General features: G+C 42.0%; 1 protein-coding gene across 18 annotated transcripts in view; it reads right to left on the bottom strand.

Annotated features, from left to right (window-relative positions):
- FRMD4A (FERM domain containing 4A) overlaps positions 1 to 22991 on the bottom strand; it is a 589108-nt gene that overhangs the window by 442091 nt on the left and 124026 nt on the right. Inside the window, exon 1 of one of the 18 annotated variants that reach the window (XM_070255326.1) lies at positions 2281 to 2675. The exons of 16 other annotated variants lie outside the window; for them this stretch is intronic. In XM_070255326.1, coding sequence (XP_070111427.1) covers positions 2281 to 2313 — 33 coding nt within the window. In that variant the 5' untranslated portion in view covers positions 2314 to 2675. Of the gene's footprint in view, positions 1 to 2280; positions 2676 to 22991 lie in introns of those variants that run through there. One more of the 18 variants, XM_070255334.1, reaches the window with a different exon arrangement.

Genomic DNA, 22991 nt, shown 5'->3' with positions numbered 1-22991 from the left:
TATTAAGTAACCATAACACACCAAAATTTAGCTCTAGGAGACTCTCTTTGTCCAACCCATCATGATACCATGAAATCGGAAACTTCAAGCTAACTCCTTACTAAAGGGGGAGAATATTCCAGAATAGACTTAATGAGGCATAATGTGGATCAAAGTTTTAGAATAGCAACATTGTCAGTGATATAAGTCTTTGGATAAATTTGAAAAAAAGTCACTGAGTAATTTCAACAACACAGCACATAACCATTTAGGAACCAAAGCTGAGGCTTATCAATGGGACCTGTTTGCAGTCCTACAGTCAGGTCTTGTTCCTTGAATCATAATAATACTGTACGTTACAAAATCCACGTGTGATTTGAAGCTTCAGTATGGAAATATCTATATCCAGAGTCACAATTAAAGAGATTAAAAAAGTAATTCACAGAAACAATTTAAGACACACACACATATCCCTTGAAACCTAAAAATTAAAGGGTTTCAGTAAGTCAGTTGGCTATGTAGAGATTTTTTGTTTGAACTTTGGTGAGACCCAAACCCCCATAGTCTCAACGTTCTTTAGATGATACGATGGTTAAAGAACAAGCCATGATGTGAATTCAACTGATAAACATAATATATGAGTCGTCTGACCCACTGACACCCATTTCTCCCCCTGCGATAGCATGCCGTTTTAATCGGCGCACAGTGAGATTTATGCAGTGCCTGGGTCCTGATTCATTTGCATAGGGAACTCCCCTCGAAGTCTAGGAGAGTTGTGCTTGCGTAAGGTTTCGAAGCTCAGATCCATAGGTCTGACGGGAGCCCGAGAGTGCACAATACCAGGAGAGTATCTGAGGCAGCAATTTCAAAAGCTGGCCAAATGAACAGATTCTAATGCCATTCCCTAAATCATTCACACCCCACTCTGTCAATAAAGGGAACCAAGAATCCACTGCCATTTGCCATTTTCTTTGCGGTGGTAAAAGATATGTGGAACAGTACCTGCTGTTTCCACAGCCCCTTGGGTTGAGACATGCTACCTACGACCATGACGACTTCAGCTGCATGCGAAGCGAGAACAAACGGGTCACAGAGGGGCTCTCACAGGAGATCAGCCAGCCAGCCAGCCAGCCAACAGGCTGGAATTAGAACCTTTGGTGACAAACCCCTACTTGGGGTTACCCTCCTAATGCTTGACTATCAGACAGACAAGTGGTGAACACGACAGGAAGATGGGGAATTCTCCCAAAGGATGGGACGCTTTCATGTTTAGGACCCTAGTTCTAACCTTCTCTTAAAACATTATGGTCATGTTCATTAGCTAGCAGGAAAACAATGTTCAATGACAAAAGAGTCTATTTGTGTTGGAATCACTAACCAGAGCATCAAAGGGATGAGGTCCATCAAATCCTCATTCTATTGGCTTTAACTCTGCTGTGTTGTTTGAGAGCCAATTTCCCCCTGACCTTTTGGAAATATCGGAATAAGAAAAGTAATATATCTAGGATTATTTGGAACTTTTGGCTCACCCATTTAGAGTTCTATGTGGATATAGCAGATATCAAATATCTCCCTCATCACCTGAGCTTTCAGTGGAAAGCCCCATCTTTAAGGCATCATTTCTCAAGTAAAAAAGGAAACTCCAGCTGAGCAGAACAAGTTCCCAGAGTCTCCAGGAGACAGTAAGCAGTTCCCCATGAGCGTTCCTAAATGTTACAGGACCAAGTTCAAGATGTCAGGTTAGTCCACCACTCTCGAATCTTTTCTGCAGGTCTGGTAGTTCTCCGAGAACACAGTGGCTTCCAGAATGCATTAACCTACTTTCCAGAGGATTCCCTGGCCCTCTTGCTCTGAAGAGGAGGAGGAAAGAGGATATTTCAAGCGGGAGCTGGGCATGCTCTGCTTTAAACGTGTTACTCCTCCTGTTAAACAGCATCGCAGCCTGAGAAATAGGTACTTCCTGCAACGAACAGCTCCGAGGGTTGCACAGCCCCTAAGGAAGAGTGACTGGAAATCCTGCTAAAATATGGCTGTCTAATCAACCGAGAGGAGAACTCATTTACAAGATTCCCATTGTCCACACTGACAGATGGTTCTCTCCCCCTGCTCTCCCCTTCCCACAGATCGCGCTGCCTTTGAGGCAAGCCTATTCTTTGAGAGATCCAGTTGCATTCGCCAGCCCAGTTCTGAAACAAGACAAAAGCTCAGTGAGCCTCCCATTCACAGAGGCTCTGGGCACCTCAGCTGCCTTTTCTGCACCTCCAAGCAGAATCAAAAGAAATCGAGATTCACTCCTCTTACCTTCGTCCTCATCGGAGACAGGAGCCCTTCCATTTTGGCGGAATCCTCATGCCAGTTTCTCTCTTCTCCAAGTTACTCTCTCTGCGTGCCGTCCTTAAGCATCCCACATGAAAAGAGCCATGTCGGGAGTCGCCAGGCGCTCCCCTCTCCCCAGTGGCGCCGCGGCACCGCCACCCTGTCTAACTTGAATCTCCAGTGCCTGAAAAGCACTGTTACTAGAGAAGCCTGCTCCTCTCCTCGCCCTCTTCCCTCTCTCTCTTTCTCTCTCCCGTGCTCTCTCTCCTCCCTCTCTCTCCTCCCTCTCTCTTTCCATAATCTGCCTACAGCTCTCTGTGTACCATGCTCACTTGACAAATGATCCCTGTCTTAGGGACCGCGTTTGAGCCAAGAAAAGTGATCTGAATCAAACCCAGGAGCTGCCCACCCAGGACAGAAGGCGAGGGGGGGCTGAGCCTGATGGGGCATCCCGTGGCTCCCCAGGTTCAGCTCTGTGGTTACTCTCTCTAGAGCTGACAGCTGAAGGCACTGCCTAGCTCTATCCATTCATTTCTCTTTTAAGAAACAGGACCCCCACAGCAATGGATCCAGTTGCCACCATTGCTCAGCGGGTTTTCTGGTTTGCATGCAGAAAACTGAAAAAGAAATCTCACCCACTTAGATATTTCTAAATACCCATTTGTTTAGCCCAATGTTGACATAACATCTAGACAGTTAACTGGATTTTTTTTTCTTTCTGTTTGATCAGATGTTTAGAAGCATATAGGCATAGCCTCTTCTTAGGAAAAGTTTCAAAAACAGATTTTTAGAAGTGGCTCCCTAAACAGCTGAGCATTAAATAATAAATGTGTGTGCTGTCCAGGACTGCAAATAAACCAGGATTGACTTTCATTCAGCATTGCCTGTCACTTGTAAAAAGGAGACAATGAAATAACGTTGCAAAGACCTGGGTCAGCACATAATGAACTTGAAAGGATGAGAATTTCTTGAACTTTCTTATGCTTGAGAAATTCTCTATGTGGAAATAATTCGGCATCTCTACCTCGACTGTTGATTCCTTTACCATAGCTAAGAACATCTATGCCATGACAAAAGCTTTCCCGTCATATTTGTGACACACACACGCCATATGTGAACTCGCCAATGATATTTAAAGCTGATGCCCCCGTCCCTTGTCCCTTGGATGGAATTTGTCTCTCTATCTGCTGCATTTTTGCCTGACTCCCAATACATCACCAAGATAGGGTGATGCACATGCTGTCCCCCAGATGGTGTCATAGCATGGTCCTCTTCCCCTTCCTCTTCCTTCCTTCATGTTCTTGATCTTTGATTAACCCACGTTTTCTCCTCCAGTTCATACATCTGCATTCTAAAGAGCTTCAGAGTCTACACCAACTATACTACCCCCTGATTCACCTCTTTGGCTAGTCCCTAGTTCTCTATTCTTAACTTTTCTCTGCTAGACTTAGGTGCATGACTGCAACCTCATTCTCACTTAACCAGGTACTTACATCCTTTGACCAGAGTCTTAAGACCCTGACAAATCTTCAATAGCCTGAATATATTGAGAGCAATACTCTTTCCTCATATAAAAGATCTTTGCCATTTCTGGAGGCCTCTGGACCTTGTTTCTCTTGTCATTGGCTTAAACGTTGCTTTATCTTACTCAATATCCTAGTGTTTGAGGTCTCTTAATTTTTTGTTTTATTCATTCAATCATTCAACAAATAGTTGTAATGCACCTGCTATGTGACCTGCTGTGGTTGATGGTGATACAGTGGACAGGAGAGTAGAGAAAGCCCTTGTCCCCATGCCCTGATATTCTCTGACAGGTTTGATACAGAACTCAACTGACTCATTGAGCCCTTCCATCTGTTATCTCATTTTTTATATCAACCCCTACCTGTCTTATTGTGTTTATCTGTAGGATTGTAAATCCCACCACAAGATTCCCCTTCCACTGTCGCTCCACTCTCTTTGTGACTCTTCTCCTACAAGGATTATTATTATTAACTTTCTCCAAAGCAAGTAAAAACGAACTTGTTCCACAAGAGTTCCGTTGCTTCCCCTCCGTCTTTAACTCTATTCCATCTCCTCTTCCCCAAACCCTTCCTCCTCCCCTCAAAGGCTTTATTTTTTTGAGTGAGGTTGGAAATCACTCTTGTTTTTTCAAGATATCATTCCTCATCTGCCCCATTTACTAGCCCTGGACATTAAAACAGGCTTGCTATCCCACTCACTGTTGAGGTATCTCTCATTCCATGTGCCACACTGAGCCACCATCCTGCTTGATTGCTCATGGCTTAGACAAAGTATATCCATTGTTTGCTTTGTACTTTCAATAACTCTTTGCTGAAGCATTCTGATCTGCTTTGAAGGGTTTTTGTCCCTTTCTAATCCCGGAGACCCTCTCACCACAATTACCAATCATGATGACTTCTCTAGAATTTTCTCCTTGACGTTTTTTGTATTTTGACACAACCGATCACCCCCTGCTTCTTGTACTCTCTCTGACCCCAAATCTCCCAAAGAGTTAGTTCAAAGTGGGCAGAACAGAGTGGGACTCTGTCAAAGTTAAAAAACAAATAATTAGACTGATTACATGTTAAGGCTGGCTGGTTTCTGACAAATTCCAAGCATAGTTTTTTGAACCACAACAGCCTTCCTGAGCCAGAGGAAGAGACTTTAGGAAGGAATTTTGAATATCCCGTATTATCACACCACGTAAGGAAAGTGTAACTTTTCTGGTTGTTCACACTCCAGCCCCTCAGCCCCTAGAGTCTAGGGTTGCTCACCACGTTCTCAGAGTGATCTGAGAAGTCCCTGATTAAACTAAACCCCTGGGAATCGACAGGACCCAGGACCAAATTAGGATCTTGAGATGATGCTGAGGTGATGATGAAGATGAAGATGACAATAGCTGTTAAGCACTTACCTTGCATGAGGCACTGCAGCAAATGACGTACATGCATTAGATCATACAACCTCAGCCACTCGATGAGGGAGGGACTATTCTTATTGCTATTTGCAAAATCTTCAATTAAGTAATTTGCCTACATAATGTACCTACATGTAGCTCATGAGGCCACTGCTAGTGAGAACACCATTTCCTTCTGACCCAATTCCATTTTTAAAAGAATCTTCTCCACCAACATAAGGCATATAAAGAGTTAACTGTGTATTTAATGGTCTGTTGTTTATTAGCCAGGGGCTGTAAATTAAGCATTTGAAACTGTATTATTTTAGGCCATCATGGCTATTTTTAGTACCTCCTTCACTTATTTATTCATGAAACCAACATTCCTTGGCCATCCAACTCAAGCCAGTTACCATGTAAGATGCTTATCAAGCACAAGTCTTGTATTTAGTAAATACAAATAGTTATTTGTGAAATGGAACATATTAGCCAATTTATTACCTATCATTTCCAAGTCCTTTAAATATCGCCTATACCATCTCTTATGTATGTGTATAAAGTAGCTAGATTTATTTGGGGATGAGAGGAGGCAGGAGGAGAGGTGGTAATAGTGATGGGCACCTGGGCAATAGATGTGCCATGTCAGTGTACAGTAATCATCAGATCATTAGGCATCCTGACACTCTTGAGATTGATCAACGTTGGCAAAATGTTCAGAAGTGGGAACGATGATTCACATTTCTCCATCCCAGATTTCTTTAAATTGGTGTGCGTCTGCATGCAACTTCATGTTCCAAGGGAGTTCCTTCGACTTCAAAAGGACAGAATTCACAATCTGGGATTACTCAGCCTTGGAAGAAAAAGTCAATGAATCAAATATACACAAACCAATCAAATATCAATTAAATTTTCACCACAAGGAAAGGGAGTCTTAGCTGAAATCTGACTCAAGGAATGTCCACTGTGTGGTGGGGTCTTCTGATCTATGGAGGGAATGTCCTGGCACCAAGGAACATTTCTTAGCAAATGCTCTTGTCCTTTGGGCCATTCTTCTTCTCCATTTTGATGTTAAAAAAAAGAAAGAAAGAACTTCATAATTATCCTGTCTAGGCCAGGAGCTCTTGGAAATGTCACAAAGGCCATTAGACAGGTCACGGTCAGAGGCTCAGATTTCCCATCTCCCTTGCACTAAAACGCTGACCCTTTCTTCCCCACATCTTTGCCACCGAGGTTAATTTCTTTAGGCCCCTTGTAGTCTCTGGAGACCATCTCCAGTTGCACAATTAAGGTTCATTATCTGAGGATTGTATTGCCCTGCTTCATGAACAGTCTTCGATTTATTAAGGGACGAGGATTGTGACCTGACAACCATTTAGGTTTTTTCCTCTGTGACCCATCATTCTTTATTTCTTATTGGGAAACATCCTCATTACGATTTAGACTTTAGGGTGAGAAAGGATAGAAAAGACTTGATTCCTGGATTGATTCCAGATATCTTGGGCAACACTGATGGAGTTACTTAGCTAACACGACAAATCTCCTCTTGCTTTCCCACTCTCCCCAGCCTCTGCCCCCCATCTTAGGGCACACATATTTGCTTTGCCTTATAACATAAATATCAAAACATATTACAGTGAAAATCTCCACTTACTACATGAGAAACTAAAGTGCTCAATGGAAATTGTTATTTAATATCCAAATGCTTGAATTTACATTTGTGTCCATGTAAGGACAAGCTTTCTGTAAGTTATTACAATACAAACATTATATAACGATTGACATTCTTTCAAAGTGCTGTCACATGTGTTACCTTTTTGAACCCTCATAATAAGCCTGTTAGGTGTGGCAGGAATTAATTTCCATTTTGCAAGTTTGGCAAGGTGAAAAGGAAGAAAGGAAACTTTACCGAGTATTAGCTTTGTTCTGGCCTTAAGTACTTTTTAAAGTGCCATCTCTTTTAATTTTCAAAGTATACTATTCCCATTTAATTGATGCGGGAACTGAGATTAAGAGAATTAAGTCTCGTGGTAGGTGGTATCATTTAGTCTCAATTATTCATGCATTTTGTTACCCACGGCGTTTGCTATCCAGACTTTGCCATGCTCTCTCACTTCCTCTGGGTATGGCTATGGGATTTGGGTTGGCCAATGGAATGTTAACAAATGTGGTACAAGCAGAAGCTTGAATATGTCAATGGAAAGGACATACCCAGGCTAGTCTGCTGATTCCAGGAGGAGGATACAAGAAGATCCAACCTACAGACTTAGGAGCAGGCTCCATCAAGATCAACAGAGCCTAGGATGGATCAGCAAAACTCTGCAAGCTTCTAAACAACCAATGTAGACCATTGTGTGGCACCAGGCAGTGTGTTTGTTAGTCAGCTAATGGAGACAATAACCAACCCAAGATCACAGAGTTCCCAAACAGTAGAACCAGAACTTGAACCTCAGACACAGGTCTTCTAACTCCAAATTTCATATTCTTCTTACTCTGCCCCAGCTCTGAGAAAGCAAGTTGTGTAGAGTGATGGAAATACTTTATGGTTATTAAAGTGTTTTCCAGACCTCTGGATCAATATCTGAGCTTCAAGACACACATACTAGCACTTTTATGTTATTGAATGTCAAGTATAAGACCTACGACATTTCATTCTCCATTTTTTTTCCTTCACTATTTTCATTGTAAAAATTGCCGAAGACTACGGGAAAGAGTGATGTTAGGTTCTGTGTCTTGGTTGATCAGTCGTCTTGTCTTAACGATCTTTCAGATTCTCTGTCCCATTTTCTAAAGAACAGCGATTGCCTAAAGTTATTAGCAATCAGTACAGCAGTTAATTGGAATCTAGCCCTGGGAGACTTCTCCTTCCAGCAGTTCTGTCTTTCTGAAAAAGTGCCACACAGTGGGAAAAATAAAGCTGCTTTTTTTGATTATCTTGCAAACTTCAGCTGGAAATGGGTCTCTACCCACCCCTGTGTTTTATGCAAAAGGATAAAGAACAGAGTGACATTGCTTTGCAAAGTGTTTACAAAGAAGTATTTACATTTCCTTCTTTAGTTTCTTTAAGGTGTTTGGTTTAAGTGCTTTTGTTGAGAGGGAAGAAGCCAGCAGCTGCCCTGGCCTCAGATCATTACTCCAGCATTTGCTTAGGGGACCTTTGGGAGCGCGGAGGAGAAAGCTGAGAGAGGGCAGCCGGGTGGAAGGCACTGAGGAAGCTGTTTCTGTTGGGGTGCTTCTTTCAAAGCTTCAAAAAAGGCATTGTGCTGAAGGATATTGTAGAGGAAACAATTTTTCTTGATATTTCTTTCAAAATGTTCAGGAAGGTGAGGCCTCAGACAAATCACTCTCAAAACTTGTCTGGCAATTGTTTATCAAAACCTGGACTTGGATGGGACGAAAATGACAGTGATTGACAAGAAAAGGGGAATCCAAGTAGTTTCTGCTTTTGAGACTTCTTCCAATCCGCAAGCTGCATAAACAGAACAAGAACTTTTTTCTCCAATGGGCTCATCTTGCACTTTGGGGGTGTGAAAGAAACCCACTCCCTTCTTCTATCCTAAAAGTGCCTCATTAACCACTGAGCTCATCTAATTTTGGCACCAGGATGCTTCAGGGTTCTTTTAAGCCACATACATGTTAAGAAATATGTCAGTTCGTTCTGGCTGCTGTAACAGAAATACCACAGACTGTGTACTTATAAACAAGAGAAATTTATTTCTCACAGTTCTGGAGGCTGGAAATCCAAGATCAAGGTACTGGCAGATTTGGTGTCTGGTGAAGACCCACTTCCAGATTCACAGACAGCCTTCTCGATGTGTCCACACATGGTGGAAGCGACAAGGGAGCTCACCAACTAATCATTGCCCAGAGGCCCCACTTCCAAACACCATCACATTGGGGATTAGGTTTAAGGGGGACACAAACATTCAGTCTATAGCAAGAACCTACTGTGTGTTGGGCCCAGCTCAAGGGTCTCAGATAATGAATACTAGTCTTGGTTCTCAAAGAATTCCAAGGACTGGCCATGATAATCACCTAAAAAAACCATCTGAATTATACTGAGTGAGAACTAGCATAGAGGGTTGGACAGCGAAAGTGGAACCAAAAATGAGGGGCAGTATTGAGTCACCTGGGATTGTGGATTAAGGCTTCACAGAGGGGGTTATTCTGGTGGCTTCGAGGCTAGACAGAAGAGGTCACTATGTTGGGCTTGGGGTTGTCAAAATGGCGGACGGACACGGAGAACTGTGGGACGGAAAAGAAGATTTCAGCCAGAGAGATCAACACCTTGGAAATACAGTAGCAGAAAATAATGTGACGTTTGAGGACAAATGTAAGAACACCGAGGTGTGCACAGTCCTGATAAACGATCTCCAGATTATATGATCGCACATAATATTTTTACTTAATTTCCACTTCACCTTGTTGGGGAAAAATTTATACACCATGCACAAATGAAATAATAGGTACAGTTCACTTTATGTCATCATTGTTCTCTTGAAAAGTCCCATATTAATTTATTTAAAAATCTACAGGGAATTCTTCTATATTTTGATGTGCATTCTTCTAAGTTGCTTAATTTTACAAATTGAAGTGGGTATACCTGCACAGTGCTTGATCGTCTCTTTAATTAACAGCAGTGTGACCCCCTAATAATGGAATTATGTTGAGAGGGAGGCCTTTCAAACCATAAACGTGCCTTCGTGTGCATTATATTCATAGCTCTGAGGAGTTTTTCAAATCAATCTTGCGTCTCAAATTTTTCTGGCCAGTTTTCACCTGAGGCACAAAGAAAAATAATTGCTTGATTCCATTTCTTACTCTGTCAAAATCATGAAATTAATGATAGATATTGACAAGCATCTTTTATCCAAAAGCCTAGAAGCCCACTCTGTTTTGCAAACTGTGCCTTAACCTTGAAATCTAAGTACCTGCCTTACGAGCAAAACTACTGACTTTTTTTCATAAACAGAAGAAGCAGCCCCAGTGCCTGAGATCAGAAGGTCATTAGCATCTTGATCAGACAGGAGGAATATTTCTGCCTCAATTCTAATAAAACATGTTTTTTTCTGATTCAGAACCTCAGCCTGAACCTGAAAACCAAACTTTGAATGTGAAGCATATTGACTTGAAACATAATGGTAATTGATCATAAGAACTGAGAGAAATTCTGACGTGTGGAGCACAGCTTCAGAAAAAAGACTTTATTTAAAACTTGCTATGGTTTCCCAGCATGGTTATGCTCTGGGGAAAGAGATTGGACCTTTTAAAACCAGATCGTCAATCCTCTTATACCTGAACTCATTTTTTATATCTAGCTTGTTGAATAATCTTGGTTATTTACCTAACTTCTCTTAGCCAACTTTCTATTCTATTAAACAGAAAATGGAAAAATGACAAGTTCTCAAATGTTCCAAACCTTCATATTTTCTTTCCAATTTCAGTGAATTCATTTGCTTCACAAAGATTGAAGTTCTCTGTGCGAGGCACCACGCCCATCTCCTGAGGGGTGCTCGGAATGTTTGCAGAAGCACATGCCCAGACTGGGCAAGACAGAACTTCTTTTGCACCTCTCAATGAAATAAATCTGTTGAAGCTTTCTTTCACAGAAGCCCAGATGTATGTCACGTGGGTTATGTGTCAGAAACGAAAGGAGAGAGGTTTGGGGGATAAAGCCGCATTTCTTGTTTTTTTGTTTTTTTTTTTTAAAGGAAATGCTGGATTTCCTTACTGAATCCTCATGCAAGGATGGCCAGGATGCAACGCTGCGGGCATGATGGAGCATAAACAAACACCACCACTAAAGTAGTTTAGGGTGTCTCCCTTTCATGTCTGAATATGTTTAGACGGTTACATAACCAGAGAGCTTGGAATGAAAGAAAACAATGCCCAGGAGAGAGGAATGCTTTGAATCTGGGTCGCTGAGCCTTGATTTCACTTACTTTTTCTTTGTTAAACTAACCCAAGGCCATTGCACATGTTGATCATCCTTTGCCAGAGTCTGCATCCAGACAGGTTTTTCCTGGGCACTTACATAGCTCAGAAAGAACCTTCCATCCTACTTTTCCTATTATGTATGTAATATAGGGTCACCTAAAGCCACTGTGGGGTCTAATCTGCATGTCTGTTTCCAGAAGCCCAGAAAACACCATTTGCATAAGGCTCATGCTTCCTGGGAGACCCTAGAAGAAGAATTTAGAGATCGATTCTTTTCGTTATTTCATTTAGTCCTAGACATCCACAGGAGAGATGTTTGTGACTTAACTTCAACATCTGTAGGGTCTTCTTGGGGAAAGAGGTACCACCCCAACCGAAAGGAGAGATGCTGAAGGTTAGACCATTGCAGCAGAGGCAGACTCCAAACCCCTAGAGAGGCCTGCCATATTGTGCAGTCTTCCCGATCCTCTTGAGGACTTAAGCTAAGCTCACCATAGCAGAGAACTAGATCATAAAATCTCAAAGACGTATTATCACAGGAAAAAAAAAAACTAGGCTCAATGTATGGAGAGGCAATGTGCTCCATGGATAAGAAGCTGCAGGGACAGTAGTTAGAATTACAGGTGGGGCTGACTGTAGGAGCCATGGCATTGATGTGCTGGTGCTTTTTGGTGATGCTCTTGACAAAAGAGTGATAGAGTGGCCATGGTAGTGGCAGAGTAGGAAGCAGAGCTGTGGCTGGGTATGAGTGGCAGCAGCATTAGGAGGTGGCAGCCATGGTGGAGTATCTCCAGCAGCCACCTGAGAGCAGTGGCAACACTAGCAGCGTCAGGGAGTGGCATCTTCAGCAATTCTAGAGGGACGTGATGGTGGCTGCAATAGAGAAGGCTGGTACCAGCCAAAACAACAGGGAAGTGTAATCCAGACTAGTCTTGGAAGCTGTGGGGCTGAGCTGGGCTGGAGTCAGCAGAAGCAGCAATGTCCAGGTTCCGTACAGACTGAAATAAAATGGTAACAGCATGGGGCAGCGACAGGCTTAGGAACAGCTCCAGAAAAGCAGCAGGCAAGAGTACGGCCAGGGCATAATCATCCTGGATCAAGGGTAGCAACAGGAGAAGGGCCACATGATTAGCTGCACAGAGTCCATGCTCAATGGAGCAATGGAATAGGCAGGGGTGCAGGCTGGGACCCACCTAGTTGAGTAAAGGAAAAGTGACGGTCTGGGGACCCTGCTGCTCTTTTATTCAATGTCAGTCACATGTGACACACAGAAATAGACTGTGCATCTTCTTTCCGCTTGATTATATTCATACCCTCCTGGGAGAGGAGAGGGTTATTCAGCCCCTGAAGCTGCAACCATTAGGTTGAACCCCAGGGTTTTTGACCAGGGGATTCAGCAAGGGGGCCTGTAGCCTTTGACTGTACAAGGTGGCCCTGTACATAAGTTATACCCTTAAAGAATAATTTGCAATAAGAAACAGTTTATAGTCTATGAATATAATGATGCTACTTCTCAAAGGTATCATAAACCTAACTCCATGATATAAAAGCATAGGGTATTGGAGTTGAATTCTGTATCAACCATTCCATCCATCCATTTCACAGATAAGCAAATCGAGTCCCCGGGAGTTTGGTGAATTTCCTAAGATTATATAAATCCTCAGCCCTCCTAATCCAATGTTCTTTCCCCTCCAACATGCTGTCTACTATATGTCCTTGGTAAATAAAGGTATTTTATTTAAACCAGCCTTATAAATGCTGGTGGAATGGCTTGGAAACGCTCCGTGGACGTTGCTTTAACCTGCATCTGAGGTACTTCTCCATTCACCCTCCAATGTACGTAGGGAAGAGGACAGCCAAGTATCCTGGATGGACGTGATAGAGAGGACATGAGCCTGTCACAGAGAAGGTACTCAATGAACACTTGCTGAATGACGTATTTTGGGTTTAGAAATAGACTCAGAGAACTTGGTTTTTGAGTCCATAATTCACTAGGAGAAAAGAAAGATATAAAAACAAACATAAAACAGAGATGGAACTAAATAGAAATATATGACTCACATTCCCCTAGGGCACTGGCCAGAGAAGGAAAACCAGGAACAATTCTGCCCCAGTAATTAGGCAGCATTACAGGATGCCCAAGCAGAAAGTGGTTTCCCAATGCTGGCCAATCTCTGTTACTTCCTGAAGAGAGAGGATAAATGTGCCGTTAGCCTTACAGGCTGTGTGGCTGTGGGCTTCCCAATTCCACATGAGGAAGGTGAGGGGAGTGCATTCAAGCAGACCCCACAATGCAAGTTCCCCATCCCTATACCTTATAGGAAAGATATCTCCACCTACTTGTAGTCCCCTTAAATTTAACACATCCAAAATTCAACTCTAACCTTCTTTGTCCCAAATGAGCTCCCTCCTCAGGCTTTCCAAGTGCTGTCATTGATGGTAATAATTCTTCCAGTCAACCTTACACTCATCCATGCCTCCTGTCATCCTTCTATGCCAAGGGCCTACAACCCAATGCTTGGGCTCCTGGTTGATTTCTCCAGTGTTTCTTTCTTAAATCATACAATCAGATATGCAGCATTCTCTATGAAAAAATGTACAATGGCTCCCCTTACATGAAAATGAAGTTCAAGCTCCTTAAATTGGCTTTTAGTGTCATCTACCATCTTTTTTTCCTGTTTACCTCCCCTCTCGTCAAACTCATTACTCAATCATTGCCCCTTGTGGGCCACCATTCCCACCTTCCCACTTTTATTACCTTATCAAGAATCTTTCCCTTATTCAAGGAGATAAAACAGCAAAGGATCCAACACCCATCAATGAATAAACACTCAGTGAACATTAGCTCTCTTCAAAGTCCATCCACTCCTCTTCCTTCAGGAAGCTTTTCCTCAGCAACCCAGCTCACTTCTTCTCTATATTGCCTATTTGACATTTAGCTCATGTTACCTTTGCTGTTATCTTTTAACCCTCAACTGCGTTTTAGCCCTCAAGCAAAGACACTCACGACTCCTTGTATTTCGATCATTATTTATAGTGTCCTGTACATAGTAAAAGCTTAATACCTTGCATTGGTGCTGCTGCTGTAGCATCGCTAGAATGTTATCCACAGCTCCAAACATCCCACATCATTGGCTCACCTTTTAACCTTCCAGAGTAAAATCCCAGAAATGCAAGAATTTTAGATGGAGAAAGAGGTAAGAGGAGGAGGATAACAAATATTTATTGGCTACCTTTGGTAACATTATTTGTTCTTTTATAAATGTCCTCTCCCATAGAGAAAAAAATAACAAAAGAGTGAATTGATTCAGTCGGGATAACAAACATTGGTGTCATCGCTTAGGACTGGAGCCCATAAACTTCTGACTCCCGCTGAAAAACAGCCAATGTCAAGGTGAGTTTAGATGGATCTTAACTCAGCCTGGTGCTCATTAATGAGAGTGACGGTGCGGGTATTGGGAACTGGAGTCTGCCTCTGTGAGAAGACCCTTGGAAATGTGATGAGAGCTCAGGAGAGACTTCTGTCTGTCTGTCTTATGCTTGCAAGCTTCACACGGTGTTCTCCCTGACTCTAGGTTAAGCCATGTAGAACCTTGATACTTCTCATACATAAACCTAGGGGGTCGGGGTTCTCTCAACACGCACATCACCTTCCAAAACACGTTTGACAAAACTTGTCTAAATGTCTTGTAGGCATTACCTTTTGAGTAAGAAAAAGCCTTTGGTCATCACTCTCCTTTCACAGATGGGAAACTGAGGTACAGAGCATTACACTGACTTTTCTAATGTTTCATGACACAACAGGATGCCCCTGTCCTATAGACTAGTCTGTTGCTCATCCTAGAGTGAAAATGGTAGATTTTTCATAGCCAATGACCACCATTCACATATTGATGGCAATGTCTAAGACGATTGGGCATCACAAGTAGATGGGGTCATCTGCTGGAGGGAATTTTGCCTAGATGGACAATTCATGAAACAATAACACTGTGGGTACAGAGCAGTGGTTCATCAAGGCAAAAGTTGACCCCCAGTGTAGGTGCCAGCTCACAGAAGAAAGCATATCATGGGATGGCTCTAGGTCACAAGGCTCAGAACCAATGCTAATAAACGTCTTTCCTGGTGGCCCCTGGTTTCTGTGTCACTAATTAGGAAATACAATCAACTGCTTCTGTATGCTTCCTATGCAGAGCACCAGGCATCATGTGACTACACAGAAGAACAAAAAGTAGCATCGGGCTGTTGCTATGGAGACTTAAGAACCATCTGAATTGCTATGGCATCATAAAAGCGAAATTCCAATCATCAGTCTTTAACTATAGGGCTGTTGAAATCTATCTCATATTTTTAGAATGTGTGACATTTAACACATTGATGAATACTTCCAGCTTCAGAATACATGCCCTGCTTTCGTATTTAGACGGGATTTTTCAGTTCAACTGGCTGGATTTTTTTTTCTCATGGTAAATGCTCCGTCTCCTTATGAGTGATTACAGCTCTTTATATACTTATTTCCTAGATGTTTCTTCATTCTTGCTTCCTATTTTCTCTTTATTCTATAATTAAAATCATTTTCTCACTGGCTGCCTATCTCCACTTCCACCAGACTGTCCCCAACTATGTTTCCTATCCCTAGTTGGAACACCACCCAAGTCTTAATCCCCACTGGTCTTAACTGATCACACTTTAAGCCTTAGTTGCTCATAATCAACAGTTATGAGCCTCAGTCAGAGGTGAAGAGCTCCTTCCCTGGTAATTCCTTATCTCTGAAGTTACCATCCTCTTATCATCCAAGATGATCCTTATTTACCGACTTTTCAAGGCTTTGTATAAAATCTTTTTGGATCTGGAACAATAGGTATGTCATTTCCACTTTTCCTCTGTGAGAATTGCTAACCGGATTTTGTTTAGCTCTGTCCGCACCACCATTTTGGATATAAGTGTATACACACACACACACTCACAGAGATATGTGGTTCAAGTTATTTGAAAAATGTTAAAAGAGATTGATCAGCTTGTTAAAAATGACAACTCTTATAACCTAGTTAGCTTAGAAGAAAAAAATGGGAAATTTTGAATATATAGCCAGGAAATGCAAATTCTGCTGAAAGAAACCTGGTGAGTTAGTACACAGGTGTGTGGTGAGTTTCCTCCACATTCTTTTTGTTCGTCCAGCATCAACCTGTTCAAACCTTCTGGTTTATGTAAGAGAGTCTCCTTGGAACCTCTTTCCTTAAGAGAGTTTCAGGATCTCTTGGGCTTATTTATTTTCTTCCCCTCTTTAAACCTCTCCAGAGAAGAGCTTTCTTGGATTCTCCACAGTATCAGACAATAAGCTCAAGCACTTCGGTGAGCGTGGTGTTACCAAGGTGTGACTTTTATTCTGTGAATTTCCAGGAATTGACATCCTACGTCTATGTTACTGAATTGAAAAATATAATGAATTCCTTGAAAGAGTTTTTAAGCATTTTTGAGTCAATGTTCTTTCCAGAGGTCACCAGAATCTTCCAGAGGATGATTTGTTTATTCCTTATTACATTTACAATCACCCCTAATAGGCTGCAGTTGTCAGGGCTGTGTACATGGCAAGGTGAACTAAATATATTTGCACAGAGAGTAATGCCACAAAAAGAAATCAAGAATAACAGCCTGTATTTGCTGACTCCAACATCAAGGAGTGTACTGTTATCCTTGTCAATATCTGGGTCAAGCTAAATACTGTGTTCAGAAATTCCACTCAGGGCCAACCATGGCTAATTTTGGTTTTTGTTTGAATAAGATTTCTGGCAACCATGATCCGGTGAAGAACATGTTCTTACTTCAGATGATTTCTAAACACATTTTGATTGTCTGTAAGCCAATGAAGTGTACTCTACCTTCCTTTTTCCTGATTGATTGATTAATTAAGAGGCAACCTATCAACCAAGAATAATGCACCAGGGATGTGCCTTGCATTGAGAACTGTGCTGTGGAGGCAATAAGAGCCTATGCAGACACTTTTACTTAACTGTTTCAGGTCTGGAGACCTTGTCTTATCAATCAGAAACTAAATATCCAGAAAACAATGTCCGAATGCATTGCTTTTTAAACTTCACAGTGTCTTATCACACACCAAGTGTGCAATAAAAACTTGCAGAGTGAATTAAAGAACCACAGGAATGAATGCAGAACTAGACCCAGATGAATCTTCAAGGACCTTACAAATTTCTTGGGGGGAGAGAAGACCAGAAACCACTCATAATTAATGAAAGATGGTCTATAAAGCCAGCCAGATGATGCAGTAAAGACCAGTGGTACTGTGAGGTTGCAGAGAATGGAGACGCGGTTCGAGAGGGGAATTATTGGTAATGTCATGGCTCCTGAGAAATATGGTTTGGATTTTCCAAAGTAGGAAGAATCTGGAGATGCAGGGCAGGGACAGAATAGTGAAAGACAAAGTGGATGACCCCAAAGGACAGCTCTGCCCAGGGCAAGAGTAACAGAAGATGCAGCCACAACAGAATTGTTCTTGCTTAGACATCATTGCATAGGGGTATTGCTTGTCAGAAATTCTCACTTAGATCTCTATGCTTCTAATTTGCTTCTTCAGCAACAATTAAAGTGGTTCTTTAAACCTGAGGCTTATAAAGGCAAAGGATTTATACAAAAAAACTGAATACTATGGAATGAACAATAGAAACCTTGTTAATCAGTTATCCTAACCATCGCACATTAGCGATAAACTGAAAAGTCCAGGTATGTGTATATATATATACCTGTGTCTGTGCATATATACATATACGAGATGATGTACAGACACAGTCATAGCTAGTTTGGTATTTTCTTTATAGTTTTTAGAACAAACATGTGTGCTTAGAAATATTGCTGTGAAGTTCTAGTGTCAACTCCAGACTCATCTTCCTAAGTTGCTGCCTCCCCTCTCAGTTGGAGGAGGCTGAGGGACACATGTTGCCCCTTTCTTTTTCTCAACTGGCTCTGCTGTGAACATTGATCCACTCCAGTCTCTGTCCTATGCTCCTCTGAAATCTTCCCCTTGTCAAGGTCGATACACACACACTATGGAACTTCCCATTCTTTCTCTAATTCCTTGAAGATCAGACTTTAAAAAAATAGAATTTTTATGAGTTAGATTTATATAACTAGCTAGATATGCGGCTGAAGATGCAAACCTGTAAATGAAGACCCCAGGGAGGTTCCTGCCCCTCCATCCTGCACTCTGTGAAACGATCTGCTGCTGCTGCTGCTGCCTGCTGATCCCCAGGGACAGCTCCCGCTCTCTGTTGTCATGCAACGGTAGGCGTGAGTGTGTGCGTGTGTGAGTGTGTATGCCTTGGTGGCAGAGGAGGTGACAGGGACAAACATTGAAGACTCTGAATTTTCATAGGACGAGAATTACTTCCAGGATGTGGGCCTTCAAATGTCCTCTCCTGTTATTCACAAAGGAAGTGTTACTCTCATTTCACACACTCACCCAACCTCTGGCTCAGCCCTCCTCGCATCACTTCCATCCCTGTCAGGAACCCAAACTCAAAGTTCGCTGTGAGGCTGATCCGTGTTCACTTAGCTTTGTGCTCTGTGCATAATGCTGCACCTGGGCTCTACCCAAGAGTTTGAGTTTCACAAGAACACTCAAATTTTCCTCTTTTCTTTATACTGAGGTGAAATTCACATAACCTAAAATTACCCGTTGTAAAGTGAACGATCCAGCGGAATTTAGTACATTCATACTGTTGTGCACCTACCACGACTATCTAGTTCTGAGATATTTTCATCGCCCTAAAGGGAAACTTTGTACCCATTAAGCAGTTACTCCTTCTTTCTCCCTGCCAGCTGGCAACCACTAATCTGCATCTATCTCTATAGATTCATCTATTCTGACATTTGACAGAAATGAAATCATATAACATGCGATCTTTTCTTGTCTGGCTTCTCTCACTTCACGTGATGATTTTGAGGTTCATCTGTGTTGTAGCGTGATGCGGTACTTCATTCCCTTTCATGACTGGATAATATCCATTGCATGCACTTACCGTAATGTGTTTACCCGATCAGCAGTTGATGGGCATTTGGGTTGTTTCCACCTTTTGGCTATTGTCACTAGTGCTGCTATGGACACGTATGGACATGTATTTGTTGGAGCCCCTGTTTTCGGCTCTTTTGGTTAGACACCTAGGAGTGGAATTGCTGGGTTATTTGGTAATTTTACAGTTAACTTCTTGAGGAAACACCAAATTGTTTTCTACAGCAGTGCACCAACATCTAGATTTAAGCTGGAAAAAGATGGAGAGCCCCAGAAAATCTTATGTAGATTTCTAAAGCTGCTCTCTGTCCCCCCTAATCCCCCAGCAGGTGACTCGGGGAAAGACCCTGCTGCGCGTGCTTCCTGACAGGGGAAACAAGCTCTATCTTCCCCAATAAAATGGGCACCTGTAGGTGGACAGCATGACGAGGCAAAAGGAGAAGTAAGTTGTTGATGAACTGGTGGCAAAGCGAACCAAGAGCTTGAAGAATGGCCTCCTCTTCTAGGTCTAAAATATATCCTAAGGAAGTCATCCCCGAGATGACATAACTATTTATAGATAAGGCCATCATCACAGAATCACTTTCATAATGAAAAGTCAAATGTCCAACCTACAAGAAAATGTAATTCTGTCAAGCTACAGCCAATCAAATTTTAACATTTTATCTGAGAAAATATTCACAACAGCATATTCGTGGAGAAACAGTTAATCATAACTATATTTATATTATATGTCAAGTTATAAAAATGATATTATAGACATACACAAATACCCATGTGTGTGTACATATACGCATGCATGTGTGTCTGAAAAACAGAAGGAAATATGCCACAATATTTACAGTGGGGACCTCTGTGATTATTATTTCCATTTTCATATTAATCTTCATTTTCCAAATTTCCTACCATGAACTTCTATAACAACAAACAAATGCAAGAAATAAAAACCAGCAAACAAGAAAGCACTGATAGGATGGCAGAATAGCCACCTATTTCTTCATTAATTCACCCACGTCTACATTCCTGCATTCACTCATCAACCACACACTGAGCCTGCTGTCTCTCATAGCCCCAGGCTAGGCATTGTGGGGCAGGGGATGATGAAAAAACTGGAGGGGTCTTACTTTTGGAAACCTTTAATGTCTGAGATGTCAAGAAGACAAATTCTGAAATCCCATATTTCATGATCTCCTCTCTCTTATCTCCTTAAGTAAAATGTAAAAGCTTCTTCTTGTTCTCAAAAATATTGTTTTCTTTATATTTCAAACATCCTTTGAAAAGTGCCTCATATGATTTTGCAGATACCACTAGATGAAAATTATGAACCGGCTCCTGGTTTTGGAGAGCAATGCCCGCTACTCCCCATCAGATTGGTCAAAGCATTCAATCGTCATCTCTCTGCTCGTTTTTATTTTTCCTTCCTTCCTTAAAAATTAAATAGTAATTCTTAGTCTCAGGCCGGGTTTAAATAGAACAATAAGAATTATTATTAGCAGTCACTGTTATTTTTTTCTACCATAACATCAAAAATAATCTGCCACATTCCCTTGATGTTCCTTTTTACGTAGGCTGGATATCCTACTTCTTATTTTTGCCTGAGTGGCAATACCCAGAGGAGTTAAAGATATTGCCTATTATAATCCAATAAATTAGAAATGGAGCAAGAACCAGAAACCAAATCTCCAAAACCTGGCTCAGGGTTCCAGTGAAATTTAAAAAGAAAAACATACGTGGGAGAGAAGCATATTTGCCTGAGATAGCAAACCTTTCTCCCCAAAGTGCAAGAAATCAGTTGCCATCAGGAAAGAGCAGGAGACTCAGGGCTGCGGTTATAGCCTGAAAACTACCTGTAAAAAGTATTTCCCCAAGCTTCCCCATTTATTCCCTTCTCTCCTCAGGGAATAAATAAACTTGCTCAGTTTTGAACATCGCCTGACTCCTCTTGCTGCAAGATCTCCAGGTGTCCCCTGTTACAGGAAGAGTCAAGCTGGGTCCAATCATTCCTCAATTGGTTGCCAGGCAGGGAGGTGGTAACACTCATGGCTGGGAAGACCAGAGTGAAACTGGCTCCTTTGCTGAGGGTGTATCCCATTGTAAACTGAATAGTAGCAACTGCTTGGTTTGGGTCCATCAAAGACTCCAGCTCTCGTGCTGCCCAGGAGAGGTTACACAGAGGAAGGCAGCCACTGTGTATACATAGTTTCTTTTGCCCACATTGAACAGATACAAACTATGAATCTGAACCAGTTGTTCTTTACCACTTTACAACATTGAAAGTTTTCTTTCAGGCAGCAGCTATTGTCTCCTTATTAGCTTCTTGTGAAAGATCTGTAGAGGCAGAGATTCAGCAAAGACTTTGCCAGGAAGGCAAGTCAGTTAAAATGGCCAGAACTGCAAAAACATGTGCGCGTTCCCAAGTTCAAACCTTTCCAGCATAACTACAGGCACACGTGCATGCACACACACGCACTTGCACATACACAGTCATAGGGGAACGTGGCAGAAATCTCCTTAGTAGAAACCCGGATGCCTGGGGCCGAGTGGGACCAGAAATTGACACCAGCTCAAACTTGAGCGCCTCACACTTGATCTGCCCTCCAAGGATGGATGCCTGAGTCTCTCACCAGGCTGGTCTTCAGCCATGGAACCCAATAGCCCAAGCGGCAGGTGTTCCAGATAGCATGTAAGACATTAACATGTACCTATTATCAAATGGCTGTGGGGCAGATGAAGAACATGAAAGATTCAAATCGAAGGCTAAAATTCAGTTTAAATGAAAACCTGAAGGCTCTGTTTTACTAAAAGACAAAGAAATCGAGCACAAACCAAAATAGCACTTCCTACATATGTCGTAGATATGGAGAGACATCGACCTCAGTGGGGCTGGATGGAGCGTGTGCATCAAGCAGGATCCAGAGAGCACTTCCTCTGTGTTTACCTCGTGTTTGATTAGAAATGCTGTTCTTAACGCAAATTGCTGGCCCAGAGAAATCTCTCAATAAATATGATCTCTTCTGGTGATTGCCAATGCTAGCTGTGAGAACTTGAATTCGATTATAAGGCAATAGGCAACCAGCTGCCATCCTGTGTCCAGCCCTAGGTCCCTAATGGGGTGGGCAAATTTCTTGTTTAGAAGAGGGAAGGTCTCGAAGGGAGGCCAAGGCCAGGCAGGCAACCCTACCTAGGTGGGTTGATGCAATCCTAGGAGTTTGTCAGCCCAGTCTCCATGATTTGGAAACTGACTGATTGGCAGAATCTCAGAATTGTTACTGTCTTCACAGCCTCAGCCAGTCACAACACCCAGAATCGGTCCCTATGGATATTTAACTCAGCTCAGAAAGCTGCCACCAGGTGGCACCACGACGAGGCTGCAACCAACAACCCAGCCCAGAAGTAACTTGCTGCCTGGCAGCTCACTTGTTCAATTCATCAACCTCACAATTAAAGAACTTTGTATTTTATACAATCAACAAATTGGAACCCCACTTACTGAGTTATGGCTATTGTGTTATGAAAACTTTCAAGGGTGAAAGGAGACACTACAATAATGTTGGCACAAAAGATAAACCAAAATTATTCAGGGCAAATAGGATATTTTCACACTAGTTAGAGCAAAGTTTACATTATTGTTACTATTTTATACCATCATATGTCTACAAGTTATTTGTAATACATACAAACATACATGTAAACTTTGGTGCCTAAAATGCCAACTTCATGCTAATGCCTAAGAATGTCTACAGTTTATCAACCCTAGAAAAGGGATTTACGGTGTATGTAGGCCTTGAGAAACCAATACCCCCAACCATTCCGAAGAGATAGAAAAGTCCTGCTTATTCATTA

The sequence above is a fragment of the Equus caballus genome, chromosome 29, assembly GCF_041296265.1.
Source record: "Equus caballus isolate H_3958 breed thoroughbred chromosome 29, TB-T2T, whole genome shotgun sequence".
In the NCBI taxonomy this organism is placed as follows: domain Eukaryota; kingdom Metazoa; phylum Chordata; class Mammalia; order Perissodactyla; family Equidae; genus Equus; species Equus caballus.
The sequence above is the reverse complement of the archived record's forward strand: the minus strand, read 5'-3'. Positions and strand labels throughout refer to the sequence as shown.